Here is an 18,224-nt window from a genome sequence, read left to right on the forward strand (position 1 = left end):
CCGAACGCTCATTCTCCGCCCAAAGGTAGCAGCACTACAGGGTGATACAAGGAGACGCCAGGCTCTTTAAATCAACCGGAAAATTCGGTTTCTTAACCTATCGCTCTACGACTTTGTGCAGCGTTGCCCACAGATGGTGCATTTCTTTTTTTTCTTTTTTTAAATTTGCAAAGAGCGAACTTACCTGAGGAAAAAGTAAAGAAAGAAAAAGGCTTAGCTCCTATCAGTCTTTGAAATGTTCTGAAAATTTCAATGGGAAAATGGAGCCCATTTTTGCCCGTTTTCGGTTTCCGGCGCCATAGAGCCCCATGTATTCGAAAACTCCGTCGGCCGCCATTCTCCCATTGAAATGTTCAGAAAATCACTTATAACTTTTGAATTAGGTATCGGATCGGGCTGAAACTTTGGCATCGTGTGACCTCTAGCACTACCTTTGGGCGGAGAATGAGCGTTCGGTGTTGCCTAGTTTATTTTTGCGATGAAGAAATCCCTGTAAATCTTTCCTTTTGTGCAAATCAAAAGGCCTCGCAACATGTCAAAGATTTCAAAGTAAACGAGATTATGATTGTTGACATGGCGTCGGCGAACCCGGCGGGCAACCGCCCTCGCTAGTAGCCGTCGGCCGCGAGGTGGGCACCGGTCTCTGGTGTAATCCTCCCCAAATGTTGAACAAAACGATCGCTCTCGATCCCCGCTCGCAGGAAAGGGTACCAAGGGACCGTGCCTTGAGACGACGGCGGGAGGCCCTTTGTACGCACACCAGTCGTGCTAACTCTCCGCCTTCGCGCACACAAAACGTATTATTTTTTTGTGCGACGCTGTTTGTTTCTTTCTTTGGACTTTTTCACCACTTTCTTGTGGTCAGAGAGATATTTCTCATGTTTCCCACCATTTTCTAATGTTTCGGGGATTCCGAATTTTACGCGTAATTCGAGAAACTTCGGTCACAAAAATATACTCGCAAATACGTCTTTTTTTTCTTTTTTTTTAATTGTTTTGCAGGTCGGTGTTTTGGCTGAACCGCAACTGATTGGCTGGACAGCCAATGAAAGTGGTCTGAGCGAGGCACGTGACAACATGCCGTAGGAGTGCACACATCCTGTAGGGAGCTGTCGCGCTTTCGCCCTATGCCTGAAACGGATGTGTGTTGAATGGCTCCGATGAGATGCAACTCCTGCAACTGCTGACAGAGACTGACGAGAGTGAGAGGGGGACTGAGAGAGACAAAGAGATGGAGGGTCATCCCACAAAAGCTGCGGCTGTGGTGCAATCCGACCGGTATTACATCTGACACAACGCCGGTGGCTTTGTTAGAGAAAACGCGGTCTACTGTCGATGTATCTCCACCGAGCCGATGGCCCGTTCAAGGTGACACATGATCTGCTTGGCTCCGGAATATTCTCGCTCGCGCTTGTGAGGACCGACGTCAGAGCGAATGGCATCAAGACGACCTCCAGATTCCTGCTTTAACCGTAACCAGAACCGCACTGTTCATTCTATATCATTATCCAAGGACAGGAACGTTTTCAAAGGGTGGTTATCATCAGGTCATCGCTCTCATAAAGCCACTGTGTTAAAACTTATTTTATATTTGCAGCTCCGATGGACCCAGATCTGTCAAACCTCGATGTGAAACGCGAAATATTCTGTCTGACACAACGCCGGTGGCTTTGTTAGAGAAAACGCGGTCTACTGTCGATGTATCTCCACCGAGCCGATGGCCCGTTCAAGGTGACACATGATCTGCTTGGCTCCGGAATATTCTCGCTCGCGCTTGTGAGGACCGACGTCAGAGCGAATGGCATCAAGACGACCTCCAGATTCCTGCTTTAACCGTAACCAGAACCGCACTGTTCATTCTATATCATTATCCAAGGACAGGAACGTTTTCAAAGGGTGTGTGATGTCCAGCGCGGCGCCCCTCGCGCATAAAGGACGAAGATCGGCATTGCCCTGTGCGCGGGATCCCTGAGCGCGCACTCTGGAACTGCGAGCTACCGATGGCGCAAGCTAGGCACTGACGCTCTTCTGGGTCATATTAAACTCATAAGTATTCGGGCTGTAGTTGTCATCACCACACGGACACGACACTGGCGACGAGTAATCAAGGACCTACGACGCCTGGAACCTCAGACCTCGAGCCATGTCTAAGTCAGGCAAAATGGAAGCCTTCTCAGGCAAGTCATGGGCATCCTGGATTGAGCGCCTCGGATTCTACTTCGTGGCGAATAACATCAGCGCCGTGGACAGGAAGCGAGCTGTCCTACTTACGCTGTGCGGTCCAGAAACATATGACATCGTACGAGCGTTGGTAGCACCCAGAGGACCCGGGGATGTCGAGTTCGAAGAACTCGTGACGATCCTCGGCGCGCACTTCGATCCAAAACCTTCGGAGCTCTATAGCCGGTACAACTTCCAGAGGCGAGACCAACTACCGGACGAGGCCATAAACAGCTACGTTGCGGCACTCAAAATGCTGGCTGGAGACTGCAATTTCGGCATATTAGCTTCCGCAACTACGCTTGTGGCATCGACAACGGCACGGCAACCGGCGTCGCAGCAACCGGCGTCACAAGCAGCACCCGATGCAGTGGCTACGGCTGCACAACCGGCAACTCCACAATGGGACACTAAACTGCCACTGGACGTGATGCTGCGCGACAGGTTTGTCTGCGGCATCCGTGACGAACTTCTGCAACAACGTCTGTTCGCAGAAAAGAACTTAACGTTCGCAAGCGCCTTAGACATCGCCGTCCGTGCTGAGAGTGCCTCGAAACAACAACAGAGTATAAAAAACAAGGAGGATCTCCAGGTCAACAAGACAACGGATGCATGCAACAAGTCCGCTTCATACAAGGGACGTCCGTGTTATCGTTGCACAGGTCAACACGACCCACAGGCCTGCCGATTCAAGACTACCGAGTGTCACTACTGCAAAAAGGAAGGACACATTGAAAAGGCATGCATTGCAAAGAAAAAACAACAAGGTAAAACAGGCTACAAGAAAGCTAACTACAACGTTGAAGCAGCGACTGAAGTGGTGAGCCAGCCAGCGTGTTCTTCTAGATGTACATGTCATGAGCTGAACCAGCTGACCACGCGAAGGTGCTTCCCGAAATTTTATGTTTCCCTTCGGATTGAAGGTAAACCACTTCAGTTCGAGGTCGATTCTGGAGCCGCTTGTTCGTTGATAAGCGAAGACACATTTCGCTCAACCTGGCCCAAGAACCCTCCAAAGCTCACGAAGAACGACTTGGAGCTCTACACTTGGAGTGGCGAAGGCCTGAAACTTCTGGGATCGCTTCAAGTTCGAGTACGCTTCAAGTCCAAGGATTACCTACTGCCGCTTCTGGTAATGAAAGGGGCCGGCTGCAGCCTTTTGGGTAGAGATTGGTTCGACGCGCTCAACATCCGAGTTCAAGGAATCAATCAGATGCAGCAGCAGACCACGCCACCGGAGGTGGAGGCAGTGCTACAACGACATTGGTATTCCAAGACGACATCGCTGGATACACGGGACCTCCAGTGCACTTGGAGCTGGAGGAAGGAGCCCCGCCAAAGTTTTGCAAGGCTCGCCCTGTTCCTCTCGCGCTACGATCAGCGGTGACAGACGAGCTTCAACAGCTGCAGAACCAAGGGATAATTGAGCCAGTTCAACACTCTGAGTGGGCTACGCCGCTTGTACTCGTTCGCAAGAAGAGCGGAGCTATCCGACTCTGTGGCGACTACAGGAGTACGGTAAACGCCGCATCGAAAAAGGCCAGTTATCCGCTACCAACAACAGGAGAAGTGCTCTCGAACCTCAGAGGCGGAACTACTTTCTCCACGCTAGACTTGTGCCAAGCATACCAGCAACTAAAGGTAACTGAAGAGACGGCAGCTGTACTTACAATCAATACGATGAAAGGATTGTACCGAGTGACACGACTTCCGTTCGGAATTTCAGCAGCACCAGCGATCTTCCAGCGAATGATGGAAACAACACTCGCCGGCATAGACGGAATAAGTGTCTATTTAGATGACATCATCATCAGTGGAGCGAGCAAGAAAGAACATGCTGAGCGTTTGGAACAAGTACTGTCCAGATTAGACAGCACCGGTCTGAGACTAAAAAAAGAAAAATGCAAGTTTGCAGTCAGCGAAGCTACCTTCCTGGGACACAAAATTGATGCTTCAGGGGTTCACACAACCGCTGACAAAGTGCAAGCGATTCTAGACGCTCCAGAGCCAACCGGGAAACCTGAGCTGCAAGCCTTTCTGGGGTTGTTGGCATTTTATGACCGCTTCCTCAAGAACAGAGCTACAGTCGCAACAGACCTGTACAAGCTTCTCCAGAAAAATGTTCCTTGGCTCTGGAAGGACAGTCCCAAGGAAGCGTTCCGAAAGCTCAAGCAACTAGTCAAGGAATCCACGGTCCTTGCCCACTATGACGAAAACAAGCCCCTGCTTCTTTCCTGCGACGCGTCCCCTTACGGCGTAGGAGCAGTGCTTGCTCAGGGAGACGCCTTGGGACGTGAGGCTCCGATTGCTTTTGCGTCGAGGACGCTAGGAGCAGCAGAGAAAAACTATTCCCAGCTGGATAAAGAAGGGTTGGCCATTGTCTATGCAGTATGTCACTTCCATGAATACATCGCTGGACGACAGGTAACCATCTACACGGACCACCAACCACTTCTGGGAATACTTGGAGGCTCGAAAACAATACCTCAAGTGCTATCCCCGCGTATGACACGATGGTGCATCAAACTAGGTGCATACGACTACGAGTTGAAGTACAGACGGGGACGATTACATCAAAACGCAGACGCTCTGAGCAGGCTACCGCTACCTGCTTGTGTCGACGAGCCCTGCCAACCTGGAGATGTACTGATGTTGGCCGGCTCGCCTATTCCTCAACTTTGCCCAGAACGCATTGCAGCGCTCACAGCGCAAGACAAAACTTTGGCACTCGTCTACAAGGCCATACATCACGGCAATCTGGGAGAGTTGAGCAAGGACGAGTGCGGGCTGTACAAAATTATCGCCACTGAACTGTCGACACTTAACGGTTGCTTGACGCGAGGCACGAGGGTAGTCATTCCCACTGCAGCCAGAGCTCACGTCCTCGAGCTACTCCACGCAGGTCATCGAGGCATGGTGGCCATGAAGGCAGCTGCACGAGGTTACGTTTGGTGGCCTGGTGTAGACAGAGACATCGAAGCCAAGGCAAGAACGTGCAGCAATTGCCAACAGCATCAACGGGCACCACCCAAAGCACCTTCTCCGGAATGGCAACGACCGACGACGCCATGGGATACATTACATATCGACTTCGCCGGACCCGTTGAAGGCAAGATGTTGCTGATAATAGTTGACGCCTTCAGCAAATGGCTGGAAGTTCGTCAAATGAACACCATCACTTCCAGCTCACTCATCCAGGAACTCCGTAATGTATTCGCAACATTCGGAGTACCACGCAAGATCGTCAGCGACAACGGTACGTCACTGGTATCAGCCGAAACCGAACAGTTCTTTAAGAATAACGGTATTCGACACGTCACGAGTGCACCGTACCATCCGGCGACCAACGGACAAGCTGAAAGGATGGTTTACGAGACCAAACAAGCGGTGTCGAAGGATAAGACGGGGTGCTTATCGTGCCGAATCGCTCGGTTTCTTTTTAAGCAACACACCACCATCAGTTGAGCGACGAGACAGACTCCAGCCATGCTGATGTTGGGTCGCGAGTTGTCAACGGCGATCACTCGCCTCCAACCGCAAGCAAGGGGAAGAGATGAGGATACACCAGGAACAACCAAGTCTCCCAGAAATCTTTCTGTTAACCGAGAGGTGTTCGTTAAGAACTTTACAGGCAAACCGTCGTGGATCCAAGGAACAATCATAAGAAGACTTGGATCTCGTTCTTGGATCATCAGAACAGACCAAGGCACAGTACGACGACACGAAGATCACATAAGGAACCCGGTAACAGACCACCCGAGACATTTTGTCACAGAAGCATCTTCGACAGCGAAGACCAGTAATGGCCCACAAGGTTTACCAGCGCAGTGGACCATTCCGACGACTGGGGAACCGTCACCAGCAGAACAGCAATGTGCCCCAGAGGCTCAAGCAGAAGTGCAGCCCAATGCCGACTTGGTTCCATCAAACAGTTCCGCTAGACCTCAACGTCAAAGGCGACCTCCTCAAAGATATGGCGACGGCATCTAGAGGGGGAAGGAGTGTGATGTCCAGCGCGGCGCCCCTCGCGCATAAAGGACGAAGATCGGCATTGCCCTGTGCGCGCGATCCCTGAGCGCGCACTCTGGAACTGCGAGCTACCGATGGCGCAAGCTAGGCACTGAGGCTCTTCTGGGTCATATTAAACTCATAAGTATTCGGGCTGTAGTTGTCATCACCACACGGACACGACAGGGTGGTTATCATCAGGTCATCGCTCTCATAAAACCACTGTGTTAAAACTTATTTTATATTTGCAGCTCCGATGGACCCAGATCTGTCAAACCTCGATGTGAAACGCGAAATATTCTGAGACGCGAAATTGGATTTGGGTGAATGCATTATTATTATGCGGTGTGAAATTAATGATTGCTGCGGGTGTATTCCTATTTTTACACACGTGCTCAGAGGTACGTTCAGTGGCGGATCCAAGAGGGGGGGGGGGGGGGGGGGGGCGAGGGCGATGGGGGCGGCCGCCTCCCCTCCCCCCCTCCCCCCCCCCCCCCCAAACAAAGTCGACCCCCTCCCTCCCCCCTTCTCGGAGGGCAATTTGACATGGGTGGACCCCCCTTGCACAAGAAAGAATGGAAACGCAGCGACGCCACCGGTCTTCAAACAACACGGCGCCGTTTCGCATGGGAGGCAAGAGATGGCGCAACGAACGTTCCGCAGGCGGCGACAGTCGCAGAAACAGAAACAGGCCCGGTAACAACAAGGAACTGCAGTTCCTTGTCTGCTAAAGACGCCGGCTCTCGGCCGTCTCGGCGTCGTATGCTCCTTCGTTGGCGGCAGTTGGCGTCGCGACCGCTTGCGCCTTCTCTTGTCTCCCGTGCGAAACGGCGCCGTGTTGTTTGAAGACCGGTGGCTTTGCTGCGTTTCCATAGGAGCTAACCCTTTTTCTTTCTTTACTTTTTCCTCAGGTAAATTGCCTCTTTGCAAATTTTACAAAAAAAAAAAAAAAGCACCATCTGTGGGCAACGCTGCACAAAGTCGTGGCGCGATAGGTTAAAAAATCGAATTTTGCGGTCGATTTAAAGAGCCTGGCATCTCCTTGAATCACCCTGTATTGATGCTGACAATGCACGCTGTCTAAAATCCGGCCGTACAAAAAAAAAAAAAAAAAAAAAATCTTGAGAATTTGAGATGTTCTTTGCTCTCATTTTTGAAACCGCAGCGGCCCTCGATCAGCCAAGTTCGGGGAGAAGATTCACGGCCCCAAAAAGCACGGAGCGAACTCGTACAGCCAGTTGAGCTTCCTCGTTTCTGCCTTGTGTGTTTCGAAGGGCGCGACTTCACGCACGACTGCGTCTTTGAAGCGGCTTTGCCGCCGCGCGATGGCCTTCATTGGGTCTCCCTCTCCCGCCACCACCCAGATTAGCTTCTCTCGTCCTTCCCTCCACTTCAGACTGGGCGAAGGCTCGGCGTTCACCCCGACAGTGCGGTGGAGGCTCCCTGCTCGTTAGGCAAGCGTACGTCTACTTTTCGCCAGGTGACCAGGGTAGCGCCCATAACCGCACGCAGAGAGTGGGGTCAGGTGACGAAAGGGAGACAGCTGATTGGTCCGGCGAACGTGTAGCTTCCACCGCACTGTCAGCTTAGGGGTGAACGAAGCGAAGGCCACACCGGTTCCTCTACATGCACGTTTCCAAATTTTGACAGCAGGAAGCACAAACAAACGAAGCAGCGTCGAGACAACGGTGCTATTCGTCGTTTTTTTTTTTCTTTTTTTTTTTTCGTTTTCTTTTTTTTAATTGGAGTTTTAATTGCACCGAGTGCTGTGGTACGAAGGCTGTCCACGATATTCTGCCGAGCAGACCATGAATTCGGTTGCACGGCGCCGCGGAATGGTCGCTCCGGAGTAGGGGACGAAATTACACGACCGGTGCACTGCGACTGCTGCTGACCCGGGGTTTACAAAACCTGCATCACGTACGCAAGAGTGATGACGGGAATGCATACCGACAAGGCCGGCGCGAGGCAACATTTATCCATTTTTAACGACCTCCCCCCCCCCCCCCCCCACACACACACACACACACACACACACACACCCCTCAGAAATATGTCCGTGCGTCCGTCCGCCCGTGCGCGTGTCTCTGCTCTTTTCTACTGCAACATTTAGGTACATTTGTTAGTTTGAGAGAACTCCCATTCACGTGGTTCGCCTAAGGGCGTACAGCTCTTTTGAAATACGACGTCGTCAATGCAAACGCCGTTGTTGAGATGACGGTTGAGCCCCGCTCAAGATTCTCGATCGCTGCCTAGCGGCAGAGGCCGGTTGACCACGCACTTGTCGTGAGGATTGCACTCAATGACGATTCAAGCTAAACCTGAACCCCCAAAACTCGAGTTCTGAATAATTATCAGAAAGGAACGCGTCCAGCTGCGTGATTAAAATCATGAAGCTTTAATCAAGAATTCATTTAGCGCGAACAAACTTCTTGATCAGTCTCTTCCTCCTTCTGTGGTGAGTTTGTAGTCATTTTATTTTGAAACTTGCAGTCCGTGCAAGGTAAAAAATCGGAAACATCAATATTTTTCAATATTTTTGTTCCCCTATTGTTTGAGGCTTCAATTCATACCGCTTCCTTCGCCACTCCATAACAGACTCAATATTCTAATAAAAAATAAATAAAGAAAAGATATAATGTTATCTAATCTTTGTTTTGCGACACCTTTGAAGTCGAGAATTCCGAATTTGAAGCTGCCCCTTACGCGACCTCCGTCACATACCAACTACCTGCCGTTCGCTCGTACTCGATATGGTAAAACTATGTGAGCATATATTATGTAAAACACATATTCTCTCTACTACAGTCTACAGCCCATGCTTTAGAGTTTTACTTTGCCACGAAAACTTCAAAACAAAATGCTAAGATATTATACATCCGATGACAGTGCCTTCGGATCGTCGACGTGTTTGAACATTTTCCGTACGTGAATTATTATTAGACACACTCAGCATGGTGCTTGCTTTTTGAACACTGAGTAGATAAAAAAGAACCCAGAAATAATAAACACAAAGACGACAAGAACACAGACGAGTACGTACTGGCCTGTGTTCTTGTCCTCTTGTTCGTTCTTTGTGTGTTTTTTTTAAATCTCTACTAACACGCTCCTTACGTTTTAATTGAGTAGTAAACCTTACATTTTTAGTTGAAGTGCTCCGTGTACTTCTTATATGAAGCTTTTTTTTTTTTTTTTGACTCAGTGCATGTTCGTGTTTTGCGTAATAGGGTAGATTTTCACTTCCTGCTCGCTTTGTTGTGTCACAGTATTTATATTGCTATTTGTTCTGTAAATTCAAACATTATGTTCGTGTATTTGGGTATGCCTGGCCTCCCGATTGGAGTGTGGCACCATCCCACAATTCTCTTTCTGTCATTGATGCGCCCGCTTTGTAACAATTGAAATTATTATCATTATTATTATTATCGTTCTTTTTCCTTTCTTTTCGAGCATTCGGTGCCATATTTTTGTACCACCTGTGCTTTCTCCGCGGTGAACAGTAATGCGCTCAACAAGTGACGCATCGAGTGGTAAGGGCACCACGTCCACCTCTGAAATACCAAAGGCCAAGTTGGCAACTTCGGAGATTCGAGAGGTCGTGACCCCGGAATCCCAACACTGTGTCGCGATCTCGTGCACCCTGGATACCCTAAATACGGGCACCCCCTGCACTAGATAGCCACGAAGTGTTCATGTGCGTCGCTCAATTCGTCTGAACGTTTAGTATGAGAGCATACAAGGTTAATCTGTTTTCCGACAAGCGTCCTGTCAGCTGTTGCTCCTAAAACACTTCGCTTCGAAAAAAAAAAAAAAACAGTTTCGGGAACTTTTTTTTTGTGTCAACCCTTTAACAACTGTTAGTGACTGCATCTTGTGAAACGCTTATCGAAATATTACACTGTACTTTGTGCACATCCACATCGCACACCGAGACCTCCACAGCTTCCCAGTGTTATTTTTCGTCCAATAATTTCTCTTTTATTGTTTAAATGTTAAAATATTAATATTAAAAAAAAAAGAAGAAAAACAGCAATCCACGTTAGCACGCCATCCACGTTGGATGCGTGGCAGCATAGGGTCACAAAGTGCAACAGCCAGGGACAGCCAGCATATATTTAGCCGTAGCCAGCAGAGCACGACCGAGCGACGCGCTCTGCTCTGGTGCCCCTTCAAAGCAGACGAATTTCCATGGCAACAGAGCCGATGGAGCCTCCCAGACCCTCCGTCTCAGCTTAGGAAAAAAAAAAAAAAAAAAATGCTGTCTGTGTTTTTTTTTTTTTTTTTTTTGTGCGCCGTCATCATGTCAAAGAACTCTGCGTGTTTCAGTTGTTGGGCGCGGTACGAATCAAATGTTGAAGATCCCGAGTTCCTACTGATCGCGCCTGCTTGCCGGTACAAAAACAAAAACACTCGAGCGCACATACCGTGCACGACGTGCACGCAATTCCAGCCCCAATAATTAAAAAAAAAACAAAAAAAACAAAAAAAAAAAAACGATTTTTGGCGTTTGACCGTCAGAGCAGTGAGAAAGACTGCGGCAATTTAAATTTAAGTTTTTTTTTTTTTTTTTTTTTTTTTTTTTTGGTTATTCGAGGCACGATGATGCAGAGCATTTGCCTGGCTTGCTCGCTCGGCAAGTTAGGCGGCTCCTGTTTTTGTTTCGTTTTTGCTTCCCCTTTTGCCTGGCGAACGTCCGCCGTTGCGCCGTTGCTGCCGTTGCCACCGCCCGCCACAAACGCACAAGCACAAAAGCGTAATCTGGCCCTCGAGGGAACTCCCGCTACTAAAAAGAGTTCTCAACAATCTGGAATTAAAAGTTTAGTAAAACATTTAAATCGTCTTACACGCACCTCTATTTAACTGAATTGTTTGTATAAAGGTTGAATATAAAGAATTGTTAATAAAAAATTAGTCATAACAGCAGATAAGGAAAACTAGCAGCGCATGCGCAGATAAAGCTTTGCTGGCGTCCCGGCGCTATATAAGTGGAAGGTCGGAACTACTTGATTCATTTCTGTTCGTCTCGGGATTCCTTGCGTACCTGAAACGAACAGTTGCGGCTTTGACGCCGAAGTATTTTATGTAAGTATGTTTTAATCATTTCTTTCGGGCCTGGGCGTACTCGCCAGTCTCGCGGATCTTGCTTTGACAAGACGCGAGTCTGCAATGTTTGAAATGTAGCCCTGAAAGCTGTATGCCGGTTCGCATTGCTAGGCCTTGCGTCAACGTGGCTGAATCGTTTTACGGTAAAAGTAAATTAGAGCGGGGGATGGGACGACGAGTTTTGCGGTAAATGTATATTAAAGTGGGAGATGGGACGAGGAGTAGGCGTAATATTTCACTACCTCTGGCACTTTGTTTTCCTTATTTTAATTTCGAGAAGAGGTTGACTCGCCCTCGTGGTATCTATTATAATAGTGTATTCGTGACCCAGCGTTGGAACACTTTTCCCCCTAACGTAGCGTATATAGATATAAACTATTTGTTTAAGTTCCTTTTATCAGACGATCGCATCGCATCGCCAGCGGTGACAAACTTCAAAATCGACGAGTAGACCTTGTTTGGGATTTGAGATTCAAGATGGCAGCCATAAGATGCCGGCGCCGCCAACGTTACGGCGCCGCGGCGACTTCCTCAGTGCAACAATGAACGATTTTTTTGTTTTTTGTCTTAGTTTTTTTCGTTTTAGTTCATACACTCCGGTGCGGTGGCAGTACAGCTGATTACACGTTGACGTTTGCGTCACGCCCTGTGGAAGTTCAAAATATATAAAAAGAACAAGTTTAAAATTGGGATAGAAAGTTGCGGATGCTGTTGGGGCTAACTCTTGCGTCATTTTATTTATTTTTTTCTTAAGTGCTTTGTTGCCGAAGTGCCCACATTTTGTCAACATGAAATGGCTCGCGAAACTTTGCTAATAGATATCATTTATACCGTTTTTTCGATAAAGCATTCAAGGTAAGATGATGTTGCTTACCAGACTGCTATTTTCCAAGGAACTACCCTGCAAGATTACCGGAGCTGCAAGGTTTCTTGAAGGTTCACGCTCGGCCCTGGATTAAGGGCAGGGGCTAGGGTGGCTGGAGCCTAGGGCCATGCGTAAAAAAGGGGGGGGTTCTGCTTTTGGACCTAACAAGTGCCCATCCCCGTTTGTCATCTCAACTTTTGGGTACGCACTTGCTCAGTGTTTTACCCAAGTTGTCTTATCTGCTGATCCTTTGTACTCCCGCTTGCACACTTTTGTTAATGCCTGCAACGACGCTTTGGGGGGCACGGGCCGGCCTTGCTTTGGCGAGGCCGCCAGTCCTCCCGGTGGCCCAGGAGCTGCACCTCACGCAGCCATCCCCTGCCACAGTGTCTGACAGAAAGGGGCGTCCCCGGCCACTCCTCCATTTGTGGGGAGGGGGGCTGGTGTGGGCGCAACCCCCGCATATTCCTGATCTTCGCCTAGTCCCTTTGGACCGTGATGCTGGGGAAAGACCATGCGGGGCACAGATGTGGCACACTGCTTTAGACAAGTGGAACTTTGCTCCATGTATGGCACGCGTCTTTGACCATGAGGTGGTCCAATAGAGCAGCCGCATGCAGGTGAACTGCTGGACAAGCAGACAGCATGCACCGTTGCATGCGTCGTTGCACCGTTCACGAGGTGAAATAAGATTTTGGACATTTTCACTTTTTCTTCTTCCAGTCCAGGTGCTTTGATGCCCAATGGCCCGCATTTTATCAACCACACATACTGCAAATGCGGAAACTTGCCGAACATGCCTGTGAGGTTAAGTTTAGTGAAGTACTCTTGCCCTTTTTAACGAACTGGCGCGGTTGTAGCCATAAGCACGGGTGCTTGTCTCGGGAGTTTGATGTCTGCTATCACAAGCTTGCGTGCTTGGCTGGGATGCTGAAAGCCTGGAGCCAAGATTGATGTCTTGGCTCCACTCTTGTACCTGCTACCCAACAGCAATCCTTTTCTCTTTTCTTGCGGCTGTAATTTTGATATAACTTAATGAAGACTGAAGCAAGACACGCATGAAAGGAAGGGAAATCGCTATTTTCGATTGTAGCTGCGAATGTTAGTCATGTTACGCATCCTTCCATTGAATATCTGTGGGACCTTTTATCGTTGCTTAGCTTGCCATTTTGTCTAGCTGATTGTAGTGCAGTTTCTCATACGCTTGTTTTGCCTTTTTTTTCATGCAGTTGTTGTTGTGAGCCAGAAGCAAATCTATCGTCATGAGGGAATGCATCTCTGTCCACGTGGGCCAGGCAGGCGTGCAAATTGGCAATGCCTGCTGGGAGCTCTACTGCCTGGAGCATGGCATTCAGCCGGACGGGCAGATGCCCAGCGACAAGACCATCGGCGGGGGCGACGACTCCTTTAACACCTTCTTCAGTGAGACTGGGGCTGGCAAGCATGTGCCTCGGGCTGTCTACGTGGACCTGGAGCCCACTGTGGTCGACGAAGTGCGCACCGGCACTTACAGGTGAGGAGAGCTGGTGACACACTCCTCCTTTTTGTGGCAGAAGACTTGCTGCAAAGGGGTGCACTTGTAATGCACTTCTTCCAGGATAATTTCAATCGTCCTGCTTAATACATTTTTTTTTCTTTTTCTGGGAGGCACATTTATTAAAGGGGCATTGAAGTCTATTTTGAGATTCTTTTTTTTTGTGGGGACAACTCAATCTAGACGCTCTAAGCATCCCAACAAACCTGAAATCACAATCGTGCATAGCTTATTTCTTTGTTAAAAGCGGGTTCAAAGATTGCGACACACCCTTTTTGGGAAGAATTTTCTTCAGAGTGAAGTGGTCACCGAAGGGCGCTTGTCGGGGAGTTGCAGGTGATGTCCTTACCTGCGGAGAAAAAAAGGAGTCTTATTTGAATGTGTACCTATTAGACTTTCTACGAAACGAATTATAATAAAATCATTCGGAATCTGAGCGTATTCTAGGCCTTTCATTGGTCCACACAATGTGGTTTGCGAGAAGAGTCCTCATGTTTTTCTATTGCCCTGAGGTAAATAAACGGTTCTGTAATATAGGACTTGATGTATGTGGGAATCGACACCTTTTAAACAATACAAGATAAAAAAAAAGGGAAATCTTTCAACAATGCCTTTAGTGTCCCTTTAAGACAGTTGCTATGCACACCTTTTTGTGGAACTCTTCCCTCGTCCAGTCTGTGACCGTAGCTTAATTTCATCTTGCGTCTAATGCCACATGGGACAACGAAAGCTTGGAAAGTCTCCATTTTAGATTTAAGTGAATGGGTTTAAATACCTGTCCCGCTGTGAACTGGATTGCTCATCAGTGTCCCCCCCCTGCACCTGCAGGCAGCTGTTCCACCCAGAGCAGCTGATCACGGGCAAGGAGGATGCGGCCAACAACTATGCCCGGGGCCACTACACGATCGGCAAGGAGATTGTGGACCTGGTGCTGGACCGGATCAGGAAGCTGGCAGACCAGTGCACGGGCCTGCAGGGTTTCCTAATCTTCCACAGCTTCGGGGGCGGCACTGGCTCGGGCTTCACCTCCCTTCTCATGGAGCGCCTGTCCGTGGACTACGGCAAGAAGTCCAAGCTGGAGTTTGCCATCTACCCCGCCCCCCAGGTGTGCCTTTCTGTGCCCCTCGCTTCTTGGCAAGATTGCTTTGCTGGCACCTTATGGGTAGCCAATTCTGCCAATAGGTGGTAGCACGTAACGACACTAAGAGATACGGGCTGGCCTCGCTTCGGCGAGGCCGCCAGTCCTCTCTGTGGCCAAGGAGCTGACCTTGCACGCAGCCATCCCCTGCCACAGTGTCGGACAGAAACAGTGTCCCCGGCCACTCCTCCATCTGTGGGGAGGGGGGTCGGCGTGGGCACAGCCCCCGCATATTCCTGATCTTCGCGTAGTCCCTCGTGGACTGTGACGCTGGGGAAAGACCATGCAGGGGACAGGCTTACCATGAAAGTTATTGGCTGCCATTTATGTTTTGCTTAGTGTTCTGTATTGCAACATTGTCAGTTTATTAATCTTAGTGTTTTTCTTTCTGGCTCAGGTTTCTACTGCTGTTGTTGAGCCCTACAACTCTATCCTCACAACCCACACCACACTGGAGCACTCGGACTGCGCATTCATGGTCGACAACGAGGCAATCTTCGACATCTGCCGCCGTAACCTCGACATTGAGCGCCCTACTTACACAAACCTCAACCGCTTGATCAGTCAGGTTGTCTCTTCCATCACCGCTTCCCTGCGCTTCGACGGCGCCCTCAACGTCGACCTGACAGAGTTCCAGACCAACCTGGTGCCGTACCCCCGCATCCACTTCCCACTGGTGACGTATGCCCCGGTCATCTCGGCTGAGAAGGCCTACCACGAGCAGCTCACGGTCTCGGAGATTACCAACTCGTGCTTCGAGCCGGCCAACCAGATGGTGAAGTGTGACCCCCGCCACGGCAAGTACATGGCCTGCTGCCTCCTGTACCGGGGAGACGTGGTGCCCAAGGACGTGAACGCGGCCATTGCGGCCATCAAGACCAAGAGGAGCATCCAGTTTGTGGACTGGTGCCCCACTGGCTTCAAGGTGTGTACACTTGTCTTGTCCTTCCTTGCAGCAGTACTCTTCATGTTTTCATTAGTGGGGAACCCTCCTCTCCTGTCTTTAAGAATGTATCGGCACTTTCGTGACATCTTCATAACTCCAAGCACCATGGGTTCAACATAGATTTCAGCTGTGGCTCTTTCTTTGTAGTGGTTTGTTGCATAGTCTCTTTCTCTTCGCCATTTGAAGGCGACTTCAATGCTTTTTGTGCCGTGTCCAGGTTGGGATCAATTATCAGCCGCCGACAGTGGTTCCCGGGGGCGACCTGGCCAAGGTACAACGTGCGGTGTGCATGCTCTCCAACACAACTGCCATTGCGGAGGCCTGGGCCCGCCTGGACCACAAGTTTGACCTGATGTACGCCAAGAGGGCCTTTGTACACTGGTACGTGGGCGAAGGCATGGAGGAAGGAGAATTCTCAGAGGCCAGGGAGGACTTGGCTGCCCTGGAGAAGGACTACGAGGAAGTGGGCATCGACTCTGCTGAGGGGGCCGAGGACGATGGTGGGGAAGAGTTCTAGAGTCATGTCTAGAGGAAGATGCTTGCCCCCTGCCCTGGGCTTGGAATAAATGAGGCAGTTCAGAGTTTCTGCTGTGGTGATTACTCATGAACGACCACCTATACTTCCTTTACCCCTAAGCTGGACTGTAGTGGAGGCTATGTCCTTGGACCAGTCGTGTGCCTCTTGTCACAGTCTCTCGGTCCTGGCCATACACATGTACAAGGAACCGGAGCAGTTAATAAGCAAGAGGTGGCGGATTGGTCTGGCGGGCATGTAGCTCCCACCATAGTCTATGCTGCTTAAAGGAGCTTTGCAACAATTTCAGGGATTTACTTAAATGATGGTGGAAGTTCATGCCTGAGACTCCTGAAGTAGACAGATTTTGCCTGTATATCCTAGTTTATATGAAAAATTGAAAAAGATCCAGGTTCTTGGCACCTTTCAACCCTTGCACCATTGGTGAGCAACAAGAACTCTCACGACCACTTGCCTGCATTGCCACATCCAACACGTGATCAACATGGCAACCTACTGCTGGAGAGGCAGTTTGTATGAGGTGGAGTTCCAGATGCTGGAGTAAAGTCACTGGGACTTGTACCGTATGAATCTGGGTCCGACACCGGACCCAGATTCGTGGTTGCTGACCATGCTGGCATGGTAATAATTTGCAAGCCTTGTTTAGTGCTGTTCGTAAGTAGATTTTGTCTGACACTGATAGCCGTTTTGTTCTGATCTCTGGTACTCGTGCAAAAGGTGCAGTATACTCTCGCCTAAAGAGTGCACCTGCTGCGGGGAGCGTCCTCCCGCGGTCGCGACTTGCCTGGAAAGGCATTACGAACCATGCTAACTTTGCACCAATCTGACTGTGGCCTGGTGTGCTGGAAGTCTTCGGGCTCTGCAGGAGGCAGGTCGTCGCCCAGCAAACAGAAGTGCATAATTTGTTTGAAATTTCCTTGTAGAGAACTGTTACTTGATAGCCATGCTTTCTGTGCTCGAACGTTGCAGGGATTGCACAACGCGACCCTGCTTCTGCAATCGCAGATTTTCCCTTATAACTAGGGTTCAGTGTTCTCAGTTTATTTTTTCAAAATTTGGTGCACTTTTTTCGGTGTATATTCTAAAATTCAATTTTCGTTTTTTCTTTGGTGTTTATTCTAAATATTAATTTTCGGTGTATATTTATTCCCTAAAGTTTTGCCGTTCTTTTCTCTTTTTTTTGTGGTGAATATGAAAGAAACAATCGGACACCGGATCAGACGATTCTTGTAGCTGTGATACTTGTGGACAACAGATATACATGCGTCGTCTCCGCTACAACTTCTCTCGGGACACACCTCAAATTCGTGAGCATAATCTTTCAGCGCGCTCTTTTTCCTTCCCATTCTGAGGACGTGACCGTTCGAGGTGATAACTGTACAATGACCAGTAGAATGGCAAAAAAAAAAAAAAATTGTATTTGTTTTCAATTACAGGCAAGTTTGAGAGAGGGTGTTAAGAAAGGTATTAACGGCTTTCCACGGTGACCTCTGAAATGCATGAAGCGAAAAACCTTATACCAGCTCACATCCAAACTTTTTTTTTTTAGGACCGGAAACATGACACATTAAGCCCGATTACAGATAAGACTGATGTCCTGCGAAGGCCAATCCAAGACCTCTTTTGTTGCATGTTGAACCTTGGAAGAGGCCAATTACGAAATCATTGCGCAATGTCGAACCTTGCAAAGCCCTCCCTCTCTCTCCCCCCTCCCCCACCATACTTTTATCGGTTTAACCCGAAAAAGCCAAACCTACAAACTGACCTTTTTCGGTTAAAACCGAATTTCCGAAAATGAATTCGGCATACTTTAATCGGTTTAAACCGAAAACTCCAAACCCTACTTATAACCAGGAGAATGTTGGACTAAAATGC

At 49.1% G+C, this 18,224-nt stretch overlaps 1 protein-coding gene across 1 annotated transcript; it reads left to right on the forward strand.

Moving 5' to 3' along the window:
- The first annotated feature begins 10,959 nt into the window (after nt 1-10,959).
- LOC120840186 (tubulin alpha chain) lies at nt 10,960-16,398 on the forward strand. Its single transcript, XM_040210589.2, has 5 exons — nt 10,960-11,310; nt 13,426-13,709; nt 14,559-14,835; nt 15,266-15,793; nt 16,032-16,398. Exons 2-5 carry the CDS (start codon nt 13,459-13,461, stop codon nt 16,329-16,331), a joined length of 1,356 nt encoding a protein of 451 aa, XP_040066523.1. The 5' UTR covers nt 10,960-11,310; nt 13,426-13,458; the 3' UTR covers nt 16,332-16,398.
- The last annotated feature ends 1,826 nt before the right edge of the window (nt 16,399-18,224 follow it).

Source organism: Ixodes scapularis, unplaced genomic scaffold, assembly GCF_016920785.2.
Source record: "Ixodes scapularis isolate PalLabHiFi unplaced genomic scaffold, ASM1692078v2 PGA_scaffold1__304_contigs__length_218370807, whole genome shotgun sequence".
In the NCBI taxonomy this organism is placed as follows: Eukaryota; Metazoa; Arthropoda; class Arachnida; order Ixodida; family Ixodidae; genus Ixodes; species Ixodes scapularis.

Bases quoted from the DNA above. Each gene is read 5' to 3' on its own strand.
- LOC120840186 (XM_040210589.2), top strand. From the start codon at position 13,459: ATGAGGGAATGCATCTCTGTCCACGTGGGCCAGGCAGGCGTGCAAATT. The intron at 14,836-15,265 runs GTGTGCCTTTCT...TTTCTGGCTCAG, and splicing joins CCATCTACCCCGCCCCCCAG to GTTTCTACTGCTGTTGTTGA. The intron at 15,794-16,031 runs GTGTGTACACTT...TGCCGTGTCCAG, and splicing joins GGTGCCCCACTGGCTTCAAG to GTTGGGATCAATTATCAGCC.